Source organism: Gigantopelta aegis, chromosome 8 (genome assembly GCF_016097555.1).
Source record: "Gigantopelta aegis isolate Gae_Host chromosome 8, Gae_host_genome, whole genome shotgun sequence".
Classification (NCBI taxonomy): Eukaryota; Metazoa; Mollusca; class Gastropoda; order Neomphalida; family Peltospiridae; genus Gigantopelta; species Gigantopelta aegis.
Window position 1 is genome coordinate 38,181,777 of NC_054706.1, and position 20,268 is coordinate 38,202,044.

The window sequence follows — 20,268 nt, forward strand, 5'->3', positions numbered from 1 at the left end:
TGTTTAGTCTAAAAAAAAATTACAAGTTAACAGTTAAAACAAATTAAAAATTGAACAATGTATTCCCAAGACTGTAAGTTATGTTTGAGAAATATTGCTGATACATTTACATTTAACTTTACTTTTGGAATTATTTGATTATTTCAGGGTGGCAAATTACAAACACAGATCGGGCTTCTCATGTTGATGTGTGGTTGGCTGTCCAGCTGTCCCATTGCAGTGAACCACTTCTTAACTAATACTGCAAATGTGCCTTATGTATCCTTACACATAGCTACATTACAAACATAAATAAAGATTATTTCTTTTCAGCTTAACCTGACCTCAAACTTAAGTCGACGACAGTCACACTTCGCACCCTTGTTTTGACTTTGTAGTACACAATAAATATAATTTAACGTAATTTCACGAGAAATCCATATTTCGTAAAAGGTATAATTTTTTAATCACAAGATTTTCTTCAAACACATTCAGGTTGCATTAGTAATGTTCAAACAAAACATTTTCAGTTGTAATTTTGCATTGGAATTTTTTCAGCGTTCTTAAAATAGAAACATGTACCCAGTTTGTTACTGTAAGGAGATGCAAAGTGACTTCATTGGAATACTGACATCATTCAAATTCAAAATTAGTTATATTATTACAATGCTACAAACAGGTAGAATTTTAGAATTAATTTTTTTTCTCCAATATATCAATGAATAATTCTGTCTGAAGAAAGGTTAATCCAGTTGGACATTTACAATGAAACTTGGTTTGTCTGAACCTTTCAACTTAACAGTCAGATGAGCAAAATTCTTGTTATTAGTGGATTAATTAACACATTATTTGTCAGATATTTCTTATTTTGTTAAATATTTTATTTATCTGTTATGAATAATCCTTGATGACGTAAGTTGATATCCCAAGTGTCCGGATCTGAGGGTGATGAACAGGAGTCGCTGATCCAAGGACTGTGTGCCTTCCTGCTGGGAATATGCATGTTGTTCAACGATGATCAGAACGAGACATTCAAACAGTACGCAGTGCTTTTCTCGTACATACATATATACTGAACATTGGAAATTGGTGGTGTTTTAAAATTTTTATTTTCTTTCCATTACAAAGTAAACAGGAGATATATATATATAACTTACTTTTTGTTAGTAGTGTCGGTGGCAACAGTTATGGCATCAATTTGTGCATTTAGTTCAATATAAAAGTTTCATGTTTAGCTTCATTTCTCACAAATCATAAGTCCTACATCAAAGAAACTTGGTTTATAGTTATATCTAGGAATGTTCATCTAAATGTATGTTTAAAAACAAAATAGGCAAATATGCGCAAATATTTTAATGTACACATGTAACTCCATTTTTGTCATCTCAGGGCATCTTTACGTCAAGTGATAGAAAATAGAATTGGACTTGAAGTGTTTACAGACAAGCTGTCACAGATTAGCAAGAATGAGAACTATACACGAGCTGCTAAGAAGCCACATCTAAATCACAAACAGCCTAATGAAGTTTTATTTGACTTCGAATTCACACAATTATACAAATCATTAGAAAGTGAGTATCCATTTTGCTTTTGTTAGTCTATTGAGAATGGGTTAAACCAAGAAGCATTCTGGGTGAAAGTTTGCTTTTATTATGGTGTTTTCATCTCACCCACAATAACTGTTAAAGGTGTAAATTGTCCCCAAAAGTTTCTCATTATTTTGGTGAATTCTGTGTCTATAGTCAATCCCATCCTTCTACAAAAAATTGTGTGTAAATAATTTTAATTTTGTTCGATGTAAGAAGAAAACTAAAAGCATTTTGGAAATAACAAAACAAATCATAGTTTTATGTTCAATTTAAAAAATAATCGACTTGGAAATAAATAGCTTGTAGTAAATTCCATAGCATGAAAAAAGGAGTTCTCTGTGGGACAGACTATGGTCATGTTGCTCTCTCATATATTTTTAAATTATATTTATACAGTTTCAAAATTCACCCTTAATATTATTTTAAAAAATTAGTGTGAGTATTGTTGTATTTTCCCAGGTGAAGTCTTGCAAACAGTATGTTCTGCTAATCATACTGGGGACGGAAAGAAAAAAGCAGCAAGTATCCAAGAACATGAAAATATAGTCGACCATTATAAAGAATTAATAAAGCAACAGGTTTGTTATTCTTGTTCAGTACTTGCCACTGTGTTTACAAGGCTTGAAATTCAGTTTATGGCGTGGGAAGTTTGATACTGAGAAGCCAAAGCTAGAAATTGAGAATCGGTTCTAGACTGCTGGCAGAAACCCTGTCAGCGGGTACAGAGGGTAAAATTATTTATCGTCCATTAAAGGCTTTTGTAGGAGATATCACTGGCACTATAATTTTTAATATCTCCTGTGATATTATCCTAGAAGATGTCACTTCTTTTTGTTACGTCACTGTGTATGTTTCAGCGCTAAACTTATCATTAGTGACATCACGCCACTGTCGTTCTGCTAGTTAACGAGTCTACCGCTGCCAAATATAGTGACATTCAACCCACATTACTGACATTGTTTACAATTGTTGCAAATAAAAAGAATGATAATGGATGATAAAAAGAATACCCTCCTCGTGTCTTGTGATATTATAATTTATCAGCACTCGTTGATAAAAGTATAAAATACGATTTCATATTTTTATCAACTCATGCTGATATCACAAAATACTCGAGGAATATCTTCTATATAGGCTAAAGTCTTGAAAATGAATCCTATATTTTTATAATTTTTACATAAATTAATAGTAAGAAAACTGCTGTTTAAAATTAGTCTGAATACATGAAACGCAGTATCCAATTTCAGAACATTTCAAAGCCATAGCCACCTAATAGGGGCACTTAAGGTCCATTTCAGAAATATTACGTACCCTCAGATTATTTTCTGGCAGAAATTCTAGCTGGTATTGATATAAATCTATTGTACAATATGTTAAGATGGAAAGCAACATCTCCTCATGAACCTAAATTGTCTGAAAGCATCTTGTGTCTTTTGAACTGCAATTGCCACTTGCTGTCACTGTCAATTTCAAGTCTTCTGTAAATAGTATTAATATCATTAACAAATATTTGCATGCTCTGTTGATAACATGTTAAGATAATTTTGTCTCTGTATATTGTGTGTACTGATTTTGAATTACACATTAAGTTTTTGCACAACATTGCCTTCATATATTTGTCATAATCACATGTCTGGGACGTAACCCAGTGATAAAGCGCTTTGTTGATGCACGATCGGTTTGGGATTGATCCCCATCAATGGGCTCATTGGGGCTATTTCCCGTTCCAGCCAGTGCACCACAACTAGTATATCAAAGGCCATGGTATGTGCTGTCCTGTGTGGGATGGTGTATATAAAAGATCCCTTGCTTTTACCACTAGGCTATGCTGTCCTGTGTGGGATGGTGTATATAAAAGATCCCTTGCTTTTACCACTAGGCTATGTCCTGCCACACTTTTGAAAACAGATGCACAGAATTTCTTTATAATTTACTAGGTCACAAGTCTAGATCACTGCTACAACATTTAGAAATAATTGTATGTCATAACCAATTTTAATATTTCAATATGTTGCCTTTTATGACTTCTGTTTACCCTTTATTTCGATTGTAGGATCAAAAATTAGCTGATGCACTGTCAGAATTACAAGATTACAAATCGAAACATTCCATGTCCGAAACGACGATTGAACAGTTAAAAGATCAAGTCCAGCAACTAAGAGATCAGAATGCTCTCTATAAAGTCAAAAAAGGTCAAACATTCATGACAAATTTTTTTTGACATTTATTCATACATTGTTACAACTGTCTGCTCCATTTGTACAAAATACAATTCATTCTACTGGTTTAACTTTTTTATGAAACACAAAGTACTATTATACTATTATAAGTTACTACAAAGTTAACTAAACTTCAACACAGACTGATAATTCATAAATAATACCATTAATCACTTGCACATACATACTTTAAAGGTCATGGTGGGGGAGATTACTCTGCTGGGCATGGTTATCGTAAAGGTAAAGTGGATACTCTAATGCCTCAGAAGGGCCTGATATGGATTCTTTGTGATATTTTTGAGACTTTATTGCCATTTCATAATAAATATTTTAAGTAAAATAAATGATACATATGGGAAAAGTTGTACCTTTTATAATTTCTTGGATTCTAATTTGTAGCTTTCTTTCAAAAAATTAAAAATAAAATAAATTAAAAAAATTAAATAATAATAATTAAAAAGTAAACAAATATATTTGAATGGGTTTTACAAAGCAAAGTTGAAAGTCAATGCATTTTGTAAATATTTAAGTATTATATAATAACTAAGTCCAAATTTCTAACATTATTTTTACATGTTGAGGTCATATTTACAAATACAGATATTTGTAAGTGCTGCATTATTTTTTATCAGACCATTTGACTGCAATGGGTGTCTCTTTACCCATATATGTAACAGGACTTGCTGATATCTGTTCCTTAATTCTTGTTTTTGGAATACTGACCCATGGATTCTCTGAAATCAAATAAGTCTTAGCAGACTGTTTCACTGGCAGAATTTCAGCCAGTGCAGAGTTTGTCTTCATTTGTTGCAAAGTATTAGCAGTGACATTACACCTATTTTCAGCACAACATGTTTATTAAATCATAGTGTTATAAAAATACAAAGAGGTTAAAATTTGGATGTTGAAAATTTACGATTTTTTCTTTGAGGAGAAGTGTGATTGTTTTCCAAAAATATCTAGTTTTTAATTCAAAATGTGTCCATTTTGCAGGATCTCAGATTACCCCTAATAATATAAGTGCTGATGAAAATAAGGTGGAAGAAGTTGCTGAGTTGCAGCAGCAGATACAGAGTTTGAGGGAGAACATAACACTCAAAGACACACAGATAAACCAGTTGGTGAGCATGGCAGTTCTTGACATACAGTTCATTCCACTTTATAGAATATCAGTTTATGGAAGAATTTCACTTCAGATGCAAGAGAGAGAGACACACAGAGAGAGGGAGGGAGGGAGGGAGGGAGGGAGGGAGAGAGGGAGAGAGAGGGAGGGAGGGAGAGAGAGAGAGAGAGAGAGAGAGAGAGAGAGGGGGATGGACGGACGGAGAAATGGAGAGAGAGAGGGGGAGGGAGGGAGGTACGGACGGAGAGATGGAGAGAGAGATGGAGGGAGAGAGAATGGAGGGACAAAGAGGAGAAAAAAAAGGGGAATGAGAGATACAGTTTTCTAAATCGATTAAAGGAAGGAAAGAAATGTTTTACTTAACAACGCACTCAACACCCTTTAATTATGGTTATATGATGTCAGACCAGGGGTGGGGAAAAGCCCTTTTTTCCCGGTCTGGGACCGATTGTCAATCTCTGAGACCGAATTTTTTTTTTTAAAACGTGTGTTTGCCGGTCCCACTTTTGTCATTCTTGTCGGTCCGAAGCACCTGTCCATTTCTATTATAGGAACAAATTCCTATCCGCCAATTGGATCGGCCTGCCCAGACATTGGTATCTTGTGCATGATTTAAAATAATAATAAATAAATAGTGGTCAAACTGACTGGTGTTTCAGATGTCTGTGATTTTAAAGTCTGCCATAAGATGATAAGTCGGACCTACAATCAATCTACTGCCACTAGGCTAGACATTTGTCAAAGCTGCTGTGCTGGTCACGAGATAAAACAGGTGTTAACAATAACATCATTCTTGGTGAGAAAGCTACCAAGGTATTACACTCCAATTAAAACAGGACCCAGAGTTTGCAGCTGGTTACAATCAACACCTGTCAATGCCTGTGTACGGAGCTCTGTCGGGTCGAGTGTCCTAGTCCGAGGCAAGAGCTTTGAAGAGGCTTTTGTGAAATACAAAGTAACAAACTGCTTGAAATAGCATAAAATATACTGAAATAATTTATAAATGTGTTTCTTGTTGACTGTTCAATGTAGTGTATCAAATAATTATAAAGGACTTTAAAAAAAATAAAAAATAAAGGTTTACACTATCTTTTTTTAAAAGTGGGAGTGAGCTGGAATAGCTAAACCGGCTATTTTTAGAGCCAGGAGAGGTCAAATGTCATCCAATCGGCGACAACGTTATTAATTGCTTTGTCTAAACGTGTGCCAGCTAAGTTGTCAAACGCTCCAACGGTGTTATTGTTTATTAATTTTCAGGACAGTACTAATACTGGTACTTTTTATACATATATGGGAGTTAAAATGCATAACTTTTATTCCTTTTTTATGTTATTTATTCCATTATCATCATTATGTAAAATATATATAATTAGTTTTTTTCACTGTGATCAAACATTTAGTTTTTCTTTCATGTTTTGATGTTTATCGTTTCGCGTTCATGATTCAAGATAAAAATATACAAATGCTACTATGATTTTGTTTTAAAACACTATTTGGCAAATATCACCTTTTAAATGATTTTATAATTTTTATTTGTATTCCTTTCTTCTCTCTCACCCCCCCCGGTAGTGATGAAGTGGGACTGATTGACAATTTTATTTTTCCCCACCCCTGTGTCAGACATATGGTTAAGGACCACACAGATATTGAGGGAGGAAACCTGCTTTTGCCACTCCATGGGCTACTCTTTTTTGATAAGCAGCAAGGAATCTTTTATATGCACCACTTCACAGACAGGATAGCACATACCATGGCCGTTGATATACCAGTCATGGAGCACTGGCTGGAACGCGAAATAGCCCAATGGAGATCCATTAAAGTGTCACGAGTCAGTGTAAGAGAGATAGGGTTGGGGGGGGGAGGTATGGAGGGAGGAAGAGTAGTTTTCTGGATAGATTAAAGTGTCACAAAGCAAGAGACAGAGACAGAGTGAGAGATGGAGGGAGAGAGAATGGAGGGAGAAAGAGGAGAGAGAAAAGGGGAATGAGATATATAGTTTTCTAGATTGATTAAAGGAAGGAAGGAAAGAGAGAGCTAGCTAGCTGAAGGCAACTCAAAGAGTGTTCTATTTTTAGAAAAACGAGCTGTCTGAGTCATCGAGGACGGCTGTGAATGACGCTGGAGAGGATGGTAAAGGAAGGAGTGAAACAGACGCCCCAGCACATGGTGACGTGAATGTTGACACTTTGAACAGGACTATTTGTGAAAAGGAGGAGGAGATAAACAAACTGAAAACAGAGTTAGTCCAGGCTCACAAGGAAACAGAGGAAAATGTGAGTCATCTTTCATTTCTATTTTTGTTTCCTGAATGTTTTATTTTGATATACTCTCACGTAATACGAACTAGTATACAGAAATATTTTCCATCTGTCCATTCAGTGTTCTTGCTGGGTGAAAATTAAAGGAGGACGGCCGCGCGACATCCCACCCTTAAAAAAGAAAGAAAATAGATTGGTGGGGTGTGGAAGCTTGGTTACCAAAAAAGTTGGTACGAAATACAAGCCGACTGATCTTTTATGTACCGTTAGTTGAACTGGAGATGTTGTTGGTCTGATATTCACGGGTAGTTTAATATTATTTTAATAAAGATTTCAAGATATATGAAAAACAATAAAGATTTTTGTAAAGTGATCCCCTAATGTGGAATATAAAAAAAAAAAAATCATTTTATTTCCAGCTTCATCGAATGAATCGATCACTTTGATATGGCCAGCTGATAACAAGTACATGTAGTTTTGTTTTTGTAAAGGCAGTGTATATATTATTTGGTACCCAAGATAAATGAGTTTAATGATGAACACTTCCACTTCCATTGTATTTATAAGTGGTAATATGCCCCCAAAATTAAAATGTGTCTAATATTTACTAAAGAATTGCTGAATAAACAAATGACAGAAAGTAAAAATCATCAGTTACAACCAATAAAATCTGCAATTGAGGACAAAATATTGGATGATAGTTAGTGGACACAAAAGGCAGTAAGTGGTTTTTCAGTCGGAGTTTGCCGAATTGATAAAAAAAAAAATATTTTCATTGCTGAAATAAAATATAACTTTTATTGTGTGTATCAAACATACACATGGATAATGGTATGAGACAAAATAGAGGTTTTAAAAATACTGTTAAATTATGTTACGTTTTTTTGTCAGTTGCTTTTTCGTACACACTGCGGCTTGTTTCCTTTGATGTCCAGTGTGCAGACTCATCGTTGGGTGCTGAAAAATATAGTAGGATGCGAAAAAATAAAGAGGGGTGCAGAAAAATAAAGGAGGGTGGCAGATTGTGAAAGGAGGGCGACAAAATGCAATAACGGGGCGGGGCACCCTGCTTAAATGGAGTAGCAAGAACACTGTCATTGATTCTAGGTTTAGCTCATTATCTTAGATATTGATTGCATTTCAATTAGTCTTAAGTTGTTAGTGTTTCTGTTTCATTGAAATAATTAATGATAAAACAAATCATCCACATTGTTTTTAAATACCATTTCTTGGCCTGCTCAGTGTCTTGACATAAAATCGTAAAAGTGATTGTGACTGTTCTTCCTTATACTGAATATAGACAAGTCGTATTTGGTGGCAGCTGAGTTACTAATGTTCACAGATCATGTTTGGTCACACTGTGCTTTCCAGATCTGCTAAATCTGACCAGTCCAGAACTATTCCATTACCAGACTGGGGAAATCTATTGATCTGTCTGCACTGAGACAGGTGCATCATTATTCTCCAAGGGCAGGATGTAGTTCAGTGGTAGGGTGCTTGCCTGAAGAGATAAAATTGATGGTCCTCAATAGACTCGGGGTTTCCCCAGTTCCAACCAGTTCTCCACAACTTGTACAATAAAGGCCATGGTATTTACTGTCCTGATTATGGGAAAGTGCATATAAAAGATAACCTTGCTGATATTTCAGTAGCCTATGGCAACAGCAAGATTCCTCTTTCTGACTCATAAAAATTGTCGAAATAATTGTAGTCATGGGGAATAATTTTACCACTAGCTTAGGTGGCATTGTAAAACCACCATCAGTTATTTACTTTACGCTGCATCCGCAAGTAGATAGAGGAACAAATCCTTGATCACATAGAGGTAATTACTAATGCCACATTACACTTAAGCAAGTGTGTAGACAGGTTAAAAATCCAAACCAGGCGTTTGTGTAATCAAACCATTTGTTTGACACCAAATAGCCATAGTTTAAAATCTGCTGAACAGTTCTTAAAGAAATACTACTTTCTGTTTCTCAGCTGTTCCGAATAGCATGTGTATGAAATTTAGTGGTTTTTATCGGAATTCTTCCAAGATCGTTTTGAATGTCCATCAATCCATGCAGACCAGGTTTAATAGTTTTGTCTGCCTCAATTGATTGTGGTTTTGCAGGCTTTGTTAGCCAAGTGATTGTGCAGGACATGTTTTTGATAACCATTAACCTTTGTTTTTCAGAAACATAAACTTGCAGAGATGTCAGATAATACCCAAGTTTTACATAATGCTGGAGGAGAGGAACAAGTGAATGTGTTAAAAGAAGAGAAAAGATCACTACAGGAGAGATTAACAAAGTCTAATGAAGAAAATCTAAAGTTGATGGACAAAATTAGGGTACGTGCTACATGTCAGCAAATATAATACATTTTTAAATTCACTTTTGTGCATAGAAATTATAATTTATTTTCTACTTAACCTGACCTCAAACAATGGCATATTCCCCTAGGGATATTTGTCTGGTCTGAACATCCCAACTGCAAATAGGATAGCTAAGAAAATCTTACAATGAGTCCTCTACTTCCTCTTCTGGTTAAGTGACTAACACTTCCTTGGTTCAGACGTCTTTTTTCTTTATTCAAGTTTTCTCCAATTTAAAAGATGCATAAGACTTGTTTAATAATGACCTAGTCTATTAACATTAAAAAACCAATGGCATGCACCAATTCAGGTTAGATATCAAGGCATGAAATACTACTGGAAACTAAAATGATTGTTAACTATATGCTGTTTCTGTTTTTGTCAGATTTAGTTATCAAATAAAAACAAGGATATTTCATGTTTTTTTATGAAATATGATTTATATTCTGAGTGAAGCCTGCAAAGACGTCACATGGGACTTATTGTGCGAAATGCACCACAAATACATTGTAAACCATGTAACCAAACAGTGAATGAAAGGAAGAAAGGAATGTTTTATTTAACAGCAGTCAACACATTTTAATTACTACTATATCGCATCAGAAATATAGATAAGGGCCATACACCTAATGAGAGAAATTCCACTGCTACCACACAATGGGCTACTCTTTCCAATTAGCAGTAAGGGATATATATGTAGCATCCCACAGACAGGATAGTACATGTCACAGGCTCTCTTAAACTAGTTGTTGAGCACTGGCTGTAGTGAGAAATAGCTCAATGGATCCACTGACGGGGATCTGTCCTAGACCGACATCACTACAATGAAAAGAACTCTGTGGAAAATATCAACTTCTGGCTGTTATTGTCTTGCCGTGACGAAATCAAAAAGCAAGATTACTTTTCCAGTGGTGACAGTGTCAATTTTTGCATTTAGCTTCACGGTTGAATTTTCACATTTAGCTCCATTTCCAAAGGGAAGACCCAGGAAACATTTTAGGGAGGGGACTAAGGGCAACTTCCAGAACAGGGCACTTCAATGAAAATGGTAAATAAATTGTTAAAAAAGGAGCACTTTAATTTTTTAGGGGGTCCCCTAACCCTGGATCCGACCTTGATTTCTCACAAACTATAAGGTCTAGAGCATTGAAATTTGATTTATAGTTTCACCTATGTATGTTCATTTCAATGCATGATAACAAATTGTGAAATTTTTATTTTTAGTTAAAATATTTTAGCGTTTAGCTCAATGTTAAGTTTTCACATTTAGGTCCATTTATTACAAATTGTAAGTCCTAGATCAATCAACATTTATCTCAATGCATATTTTTTAAAAAGAAGACAATACATACATACCATATATACAATATAGTCAAATTTTGATGAAGGGGATTGCAAAATAGTGTTAAGTTTCAGGGAGTTCAAACTTACTAAATGTTTGATGTCCAATAGCTGATGATTAATTAATCAGTGTGCTCTAGTGGTGTCGTTAAACAAAACAAACTTCTTATCTGTTTGTCAGACATGTTTCATGGCATAACATTCAGGGTTCCCACTGGAACAAATTTAGTTTCAGCCACTTTTCGGATATGTAGAGTATTTCCTTGAAAAGTATTTTAAAATGTTTAATTTAAAGAAAATTGTATTAGCCAAAGACTAAATGTTGAAGCCACTTTGTATAAAAATTAATTTGCCAATGGACAGAGTGAGTCCTGAACGTACTTAAGTTATTCCCCTTTGTCTGCCAAATAGGGTGAGTGAAATCCCATCAACTATTTATGGGCTAAAAGCAAATGCAGCTCTCTATGGTAGTAAAGTGTAACATTATTTATTTTCTTCAAATGCTATTCTCTATCCCAATGATTTATTTATTGTGCATTTGCTATTCTGTGTGCACTTGGGGACGTTTGCTAGCAAAGCTTTTTTAAAATCTCTTAAATGCTATGCAATAATCAATTTTTATACAGATACCATTAATTAGATTGAATGTAAGGTGCAATACTGTCTGCATGTCTTGATGCATGTTTATCAGTAGTTTTTGTTCATCTTACTATTCCTTGCATTCAGCATTGATTTGGTCTGAGGGAATTATGTATTCTCTTGTTAATAGTCATTATAAATATTTCATTATTTGCTCACAACTCTTGACTTCGTTGAAAGACTCCTTCTAAATTTGGTATGGATGATAATGCACACACTCTGTCCTTGTAGCCTCATTCAGTTATTTTTGTGCAATTAAGGTTCAAGCATGGTTTCCTGGGCACACCACAGGTTATGTGGGTTATCTGTGTAGAACAGTGAATTAATGGTTAGTTGGTAGAGTTGAAAGAGGTTGTTGTATTGGCCTTCCACCTACCCATTGATGAATGAATGTATAATGAATACCCAACACGAAGCAAGGAAAATAAATTGGCTGTTGGGTGTCAAACTGAGGTAAATGTATAATGAAATGATAATTAACATCACTATGTAAAATTCAGAAGTTAAATTAAAACTGTAAAGAGCTGTATAAATGAAATGTTAATTAACATGAGTATAAACATTTAACTGTTAAATTAAAACTGTAAAGAGCTGTGCAAAAAATACAAATATCACAGATACATGTAGGTATGTAATTAAAATTTAGAATAAAATTCAGTATCTCGGAGAAATCTCAACACAAGTTCAGGATGGAACGGAAATGATTCCATCACATTTCTTCTACCAAATATATATTTTCTGACTCACTCTTGCTTGAAGCTGGTACCGGGAGGTGAACCCAGTACCTACCAGCCTTAAATCTGATGGGGTAACTACTACACCACGAAGGCCTGTCTAGAGCATGACGAGATTCCTGGACATTTATAGCAGCGGAATAATGTTTCTAAAACAAACATTATTATTCGTCAGGACTTTCCTACCCATGATGCCAAAAATATACCTCGTCACTTGACATTTGAATCTTAAGTAAACAGTTTAATTTTTCAGAAATTGGAAGAGGAAATTAAGGCATCAGGTGAAACTGTGAAAAATGTAAAAGACGACCTTGACACAATTAAGAAGGAACAGGATGATCTGTTGGTGCTGTTGGCTGATCAGGATGCTAAGATAGAGAAATACAGGCACAAGTTAAAGGAACTGGGACAGGAGGTGAGTTAAACAAACTCATCACAGTGATAATATTTATATGATAGAGAAATACAGGCGCAAGTTAAAGGAACTGGTGCAGAAGGTGAGTTAAACAAACTCATCACAGTGATAATATTTATATGATAGAGAAATACAGGCGCAAGTTAAAGGAACTGGTGCAGGAGGTGAGTTAAACAAACTCATCACAGTGATATTATTTATATGATAGAGAAATACAGGCTCAAGTTAAAGGAACAGGGTAAGGAGGTGAGTTGAACAAGCTCATCACAGTGGTAATAATTATATGATAGAGAAATACAGGCTCAAGTTAAAAGAACAGGGTAAGGAGGTGAGTTGAACAAGCTCATCACAGTGATAATAATTATATGATAGAGAAATACAGGCTCAAGTTAAAGGAACAGGGTAAGGAGGTGAGTTAAACAAACTCATCACAGTGATATTATTTATATGATAGAAAAATACAGGCTCAAGTTAAAGGAACAGGGTAAGGAGGTGAGTTAAACAAACTCATCACAGTGATATTATTTATATGATAGAGAAATACAGGCTCAAGTTAAAGGAACAGGGTAAGGAGGTGAGTTGAACAAGCTCATCACAGTGATAATAATTATATGATAGAGAAATACAGGCTCAAGTTAAAGGAACAGGGTAAGGAGGTGAGTTGAACAAGCTCATCACAGTGATAATAATTATATGATAGAGAAATACAGGCTCAAGTTAAAGGAACAGGGTAAGGAGGTGAGTTGAACAAGCTCATCACAGTGATATTATTTATATGGAGTGGATGCTTGTACAGAGGATTATTTCCCATGTTCCCAATCAATATTTGATCAGGGCTTGAATTGATATATATTGTAACCACACCTTCTGACCACAAGACAAAATAATCAATGTTCGTTTGTTTATGTCATTTAACACTTAAATTGAAATAAATACTAAACATTCTTTATCATTTAATAGTAAGTGTGTATACAGTTCAGATGTCAGATTGTCATTATATGGAATGCAATGAACCAGTATGTTGATAATTTTTGTGCACTGTTAAAATATGCTGTTCCATATTATCCTGTCTTAAGCACATGTGAGACCTGTGCAATTTACTATGACTTACATGGTCATACTCACTTCTGATATTTACCTTGTTATCTTGATAATAAAATTAATAATAAAGTTCAAATTAAGAAAGAAAGGAAGTAAAAAATTCTATGGTTGAATAGTTGTGTTTTCTCAGTAATAGTAACATTACATTACTGATAGTTAAGTATTGCATCGCAATTCAGTACGCAAGGTTCAGAATCTCAACACAACTTTAAAATATTAAACAGTAATTGCTAATTAATTTTCAATTGACTAGAAATATTGTTAATGAAAATTTTAAACACAAAATGTTCCCTGTTAACCAGGCAAGAAATTTGCGGTTCATTTGTTTAATTTCTTTAACCGGTTGTTTTTTGTTTGCAGATTGATGATGATGATGATGATGATGATGATGATGATGACTTGGGTGATGATGATGCCGAGGATACTGATGCTCACTGAAAATGCATGCATACGTGTATTTAAAACTTGACTTGATGTTTGTGTGAATTCGTCACAACTGAAGGAGGTCCTGTGACAGAGCCTACCTCAGACAGACCAGCATGTTTAGAGCTATTAAAACCATCTGTTAGAATGAATACACAGTCTTTAAACCATAACTGCATCACAGTTAGTCCACAATCATTTCCAGTCTTATTTATAATAATTTGACACGATTAGTCAATGCCTTGTGCCAGCATCAAACTCATTTTATCCTGCAACCACTACTTCGATTGACAGAATATGCTGACGGATAAAGCAAAATCATATCAAAATCATATCCTTATAATAGCAGGATATGACTTTGATGTCACTCATGTCACGTCACATGCATAGCTACATTACAAATTCTCTCATTTGATCGTACAATGTGGCAGAAATAACAGAAATAATAGCTGTATTCCTCTTAATTTTTGTGGTGTGCAGGATAAAGATAATAACTAGTTAATGATATGACTTTGATGTCACTCATGTCACGTCACATGCATAGATACATTACAAATTCTCTCATTTGATCGTACAATGTGGTTGAAATAACAGAAATAATAGCTGTATTCCTCTGTATTTTTATGGTCTGCAGAATAAAGATAATAACTGGTTAATGATGTTGGATATCTGCTTTATCCTGTTCAGGCCGAATGAGAAATTCCCATTCTTACCGTCACAGGATAAAGCAAATATCCCACACCATTTACTGACATCATGCTCGTGTATGTTAACCATGTGTAAGTATGTAACAACATGAACATAATACACCATTTACTGACATCATGCTCGTGTATGTTAACCATGTGTAAGTATGTAACAACATGAACATAGTACATTATAAGAGAATGTATTGAGCTAATAACTGTATAGCAAGTGCTGACTAGTAATTCTGTAATTAGATCATTCACATGCTCAGGATATTTTCTTATCCTCACGGTTGTGAAAGTGATTAGGAATATTGAGTAAAATTGTGGTCTGTGTATGTAGGGGTAGGGAAAATTGTGTGTGTTTATGTGTTTTGAATGTGTGTGTGTATATATGTGTGTTGTGAATGTGTGTGTGTTGTGAATGTGTGTGTGTTGTGTGTGTGTTGTGAATGTGTGTGTGTATGTGTGTAGGTTTAGCAGTGGAGATGTATCACACCATTAGTAAATACAGAGGTTGGTGTCATTGATGTAGGTGGAAAAGTAGCTTCTATATTACGCTTTCATAAACTTAGTCATGCTGATTAAAATATTATGAAGAAAATCCGCAAAAGAAAAACCCCTAGAAGTCTCATGTTTGAAATGCTATTAGTGAGTAAATCCTCTCATACATCTGGAAATGTTAAAACTAGTATTTATTATACTAAGTCTTGTAGGATCAAAACAGGTTATTATAATGTCAATGCCATTAAACCTGTTTATTATTTCTTATGTGTAAACAGTTTCTTACCATAGCATGAAAACTAGTTATTATTACATTTGTATAAACAGTTTTCAACAGCATCATTAATAAAACAAACAACATTTGTTATTGTATAAACAGTTTCCTACAACGCCATTAAAACTGGTTATTATTTTACATGTATAAACAGTTTTCTACAATGCCATTAAAATGGTTATTATTTTACATGTATAAAGAGTTTACTACCATGGCATTAAAATCAGTTATTTTTACATTTGTATTTATAGTTTCCTACAACGCCATTAAAACTGGTTATTATTTTACATGTATAAACAGTTTCCTATCAAGGCATTAAAACTAGTTATTTATATTATTACATTTGTATAAACAGTTTCCTACAACACCCATTAAACCTGGTTATTTTACATGTAGAAACATTTTCCTACCAAGGCATTAAATATAGTTAATATTTCACTTGTTTAAACCATTTCTTTTCTATGAATTAATGGTGCTATAGTTAGTTAGGTGAATGATGGGTGGAATGGTGGTAAGGACATGCTAATTTACAGTATACGACAAGACTACATAAACCTTGTTACACATTTAACACCAGTCTCCTTCGTAGGTATATGTTTAGAGATGCTTAAGTAATGTATGTTTTAATTATTGTCCCCTGCCCCACCCTTCCCAACCTGCAGAGAAATGTTTGTAATAATTTTATTTATCTTAATCATGTTGGTATTAAGAAGAATGATTTAAATTTTCTAATGCAATGTGCACGTAAGAAGGGTGTGTGTTTAGTGTGATGTACTGTACATAGTTCCTCAAATATCCTTGCGAAATAATTGACAGATATGTGGCTTGTGAGATGTTTTGTTACTTGAAAAGTTATAAACACATTAGATTTGAAGTATCTGTGCTGATTCTTATTTTGAAAAACCATGACTGTTTACCATGTACATTGTGTATTAAAGATATTTATATTACATTCCTGGAGTGTGTTGTAGTCAAACATCGGAAGTGCTCTTTAAATATCTTTTCTCACCACATCTTAACTTTATTGTATAAACCACCTGCTTTTAAATACCTTGTTGTGACTTCTTTGGCTAGCATTTGTGATTGTCGATAATGGCGAACCAGTTAATAAAACGAAGCGACTCCCATTTTTATAGTATGAGTTTCAAGATGATTTTGTTTGTTAATATTATATAGAATGATTTTGTAATTGTGGACCAGGGATTCATTATATCTTGGTTTCATTATGATATCTTGGTTTCATTATGATATCTTGGTTTCATTATGACATTTGGTTGCACTACATGTACATATATGTACTTGACCAATTTCAACCACATTTTGTGGAAAGAAGTAAAAAAAATAGACAAATGATAGACAAATTCAAGTTTTTTTCATATGCAGTTAATGAAACTATAGAAATGCTTTACAGGTTTCATTATCAGAGCAGGACAATAATTATTTCTCACTACAGGACGAAGCTATGGAAATTAGTGAGGCCATGGATTGGAGTAGGAAGAAACCTTACAGTATCTTGGTTAGCCATCCAGACGAGGGCTGAATTCTGTTTTATTGTTTAGTCTCCTCACAGACATCAGGTTGAATGACAGCAAATATTGACTGCAATTAAAAACCTCATCCACAGCACCAGGAAGTTAACCGTGTTACTGCCAGTCAATCTCACAGTACAGACATTCTCTGTATTTTGTACAGACGTAGCTACTCTAGTAGTGAAATGTATTAAATAACATGTGTTCCCTTATTTTTCCCCATTAGTATATTCTCTATCCTTTATTCGGACAGCTAGAGAGCAGTTGGTAATTAGAAGAATTTCAAATAGTTCTTGCTTGTCGGCTGCTGCCATGTTCTGAAGCTGGAGGGGTCATCACCCTCCCCCCTCCACACCACGCGCGCGCGCGCACGCACGCACGCACGCACGCACGCACGCACGCACGCACACACACACACACACCCCCCAGTCTGTACTTCCAACAGTTAACAAGAATGTAGCTAATAATTCTCCTTACCTTTTTCGACACCCAATAGCCGAGATGTGTATTTTTGTGCTGGGGTGTCGTTAAATATTCATTCATTCATTCATTCTATAATTCTCCATGTTTGTAGAAATTGTTTTATTATGTCAAGAGTTGATTATAAACGTTCTAAGAGTTGTTTTAAAAGAGTAACCCATTGCGTGCCATCAACAGCTTTACTCTCATTATCTGTGTGGTATTTAACCGTGTCCGACGCCAAATAATTGTAATTAAAACGGGTTTAGTGCGTCGTTAAATAAAACATTTTCTTCCTTCCAAGTTGATTAATGACGTGTGTGTGTGTGTATATAGTATGTAGTATATGTAGTATGTATGTATATATGACCTGACATTTAATAGCTGGTCCCTCCTCTAGTTTGCCGCCCCCATCCCTTAGATGCCTATGTAATGTAATAAGACAGTTGGTAATTAAAGGACAGGAAGAGATTAGATTGTGGAGTCCCCGGCATTTTAACTTGTACTGGTTATGAAAAACAAAACCTGCTACTGCCTGGCTATATAGGTTACTCCTTTTGTGTAACAGTGCACACAAAGAAGTGTTCCGCGTTATTCATACAAGTGCCTTGAATAGCATTGAATAACTCTACACCAGGAACAAGCTGGGTCACCCCACCCCACCCTACCCCCCTCTTAACTGCAATTCATACGGCGAAGTTACGGTACATTTATTTTACGTAGACCATAAATGTAATACAATCACGTACTTACATTTTAAAATAAAAAAAACCATCCACCATTTCCAACCCTGGTCTGCCCTAATGTACTACAATAAAGATCTTTCAAGAGAGTTGTTTTACAGTACATTCATTTTAAACATGTAGGCCGCTTCAAATTATTGACTGAGACGGGATGGAAGGATGGAAGTGCGCGTTATTGCTGGTTGAGTCATTCTCCCGAAAGTTCTCATATTGCGTTACCCACCCCAAAAATTGATAAACGTAAGAACACCGAGATACACATCACTTGGATAATTAAAATATTAATTAAAAACTCGCAGAAAAATTTCTATAGCACAAAAGCACCTGAATTTATGAACAACTGTTTGATTTAATAGGATGAAAAACTTGAAATTGCCATGTTACATGTCAAGGCCATGAAACTGAACCTAAATCAAAATAACCCAAAACTGATTTTATTCAGTATTTTATAACAGTCAGTTGATTAATAAAGATTTGAAGATGGAAAACATGTATTCTCAGGCTGATTTTACATTTATGGTTTATTTTACAAGATTATCCTTCTCTGTTACTCATGTTGCAAATAACACGTCAACACCGTAACGGCGGTCGGCAAACAGCCTATGATGTATAATGGTAAAACCAAGACATATTACACGATTCCTTGCAAGTAGAGGAAAGCACACTCTTTTCAAATTATATTAACGAAAAGTGCCATCAATTTTAGTTTTCAACAAATGACTGGTCAAAAAAGGGTGGGTCACTGCGTATGAATATGATTTATTCAGAGATGGAAGCTACGAAGATAGCTTCGCAGTTCAACATAGCTAATCAACAATAATTAGATGAAACTGTGTTTTTGTTAAATTTGGTCAAAACCGTAACATTATGATGTTACGATTTTGATCGAGTGTCTAAATAACCACGTTAAACATGAAATAGCTTTAAAATATACTGAGGTGTCGCTAAGCAAATATTCCTTTGCACTCCTGTTGTTTTGGCCATTTAATTGTGTGAACATGCAATAATTGCGTTCAACATTCTATTTTCATGACAACTGGCAGATTTCACAGTGTTCCTTGTTAAAAGAAATTAAGTATGTTCATTCTTGTGTGGTCTTTGATGGGCTACTAAAAAATATTAGTAAATGTTCATCACGTATAAAATATTTCGATTTTTCATTAAAAGAAAACAAAGTATGTCGACACCGTAACGTGACAGCTATTGCTATCAGACCCTGTTCCGGAAAAAAAGTCGATAAAAATAATAAAATCCTATGTAAAGATGGCTGCTTAAATTTGAAATACATTCACCTGACCCCAGAGTTAAGACATGACCATAAAACATATTTTAAAAACATTATTTTTAAAAAAAAAATACTACTATACAAAGTGACGACTTCTGGGATAAGGAATGAAATGTTTTATTTAACACATGAACAAAATTTACTCTCGTGTAAATTTTCTCATGCGTAAATTTACGTAACTCAAGTGGTTAAGTATTCTGTTGGCAGTAATAAAGTCTTGAAATCAATGGCCAGTACCATCGCAAAATCATTGGTTTTATTGCCTTTGAAGACAAATCGGTGTGAAAACAACATACTAAACATCACTCTGTGTTTAATTAAATCCTTGGGTTTAGATTTGAATAGGCCTATTCTTTTAACTTAGCTTAGTAACTGGTTTAACGTGTCCATATACCACTATATACCTCCGATCTCCGATAGGATCGTGGGTCTGACTCGGGAACAGGGATAACCTAACAAATACGGTCAATTTTGAATATTAACACCAAAAGTATTAAAAAAAGAGGAAAATTGGGGTTAATAAATTTTGGCTGCGCCCTTAAAGAAAAATATTAACATTCCTAACCTATATAAATTATTAATATAATATGATTTTGGCGCAAATTTAG

The 20,268-nt window shown here is 34.5% G+C and overlaps 1 protein-coding gene across 1 annotated transcript in view; it reads left to right on the plus strand.

Moving 5' to 3' along the window:
• Positions 1 to 16,596, plus strand: part of LOC121378464 (general vesicular transport factor p115-like) — a 38,544-nt gene extending 21,948 nt beyond the window's left edge. Inside the window, exons 14-23 of the mRNA XM_041506639.1 lie at positions 148 to 258; positions 897 to 1,018; positions 1,369 to 1,550; positions 2,028 to 2,146; positions 3,622 to 3,760; positions 4,781 to 4,908; positions 6,986 to 7,183; positions 9,348 to 9,503; positions 12,495 to 12,656; positions 14,118 to 16,596. Coding sequence (XP_041362573.1) covers positions 148 to 258; positions 897 to 1,018; positions 1,369 to 1,550; positions 2,028 to 2,146; positions 3,622 to 3,760; positions 4,781 to 4,908; positions 6,986 to 7,183; positions 9,348 to 9,503; positions 12,495 to 12,656; positions 14,118 to 14,195 — 1,395 coding nt within the window. The 3' untranslated portion in view covers positions 14,196 to 16,596. The remainder of the gene's footprint in view (positions 1 to 147; positions 259 to 896; positions 1,019 to 1,368; positions 1,551 to 2,027; positions 2,147 to 3,621; positions 3,761 to 4,780; positions 4,909 to 6,985; positions 7,184 to 9,347; positions 9,504 to 12,494; positions 12,657 to 14,117) is intronic.
• Positions 16,597 to 20,268: the final 3,672 nt, after the last annotated feature.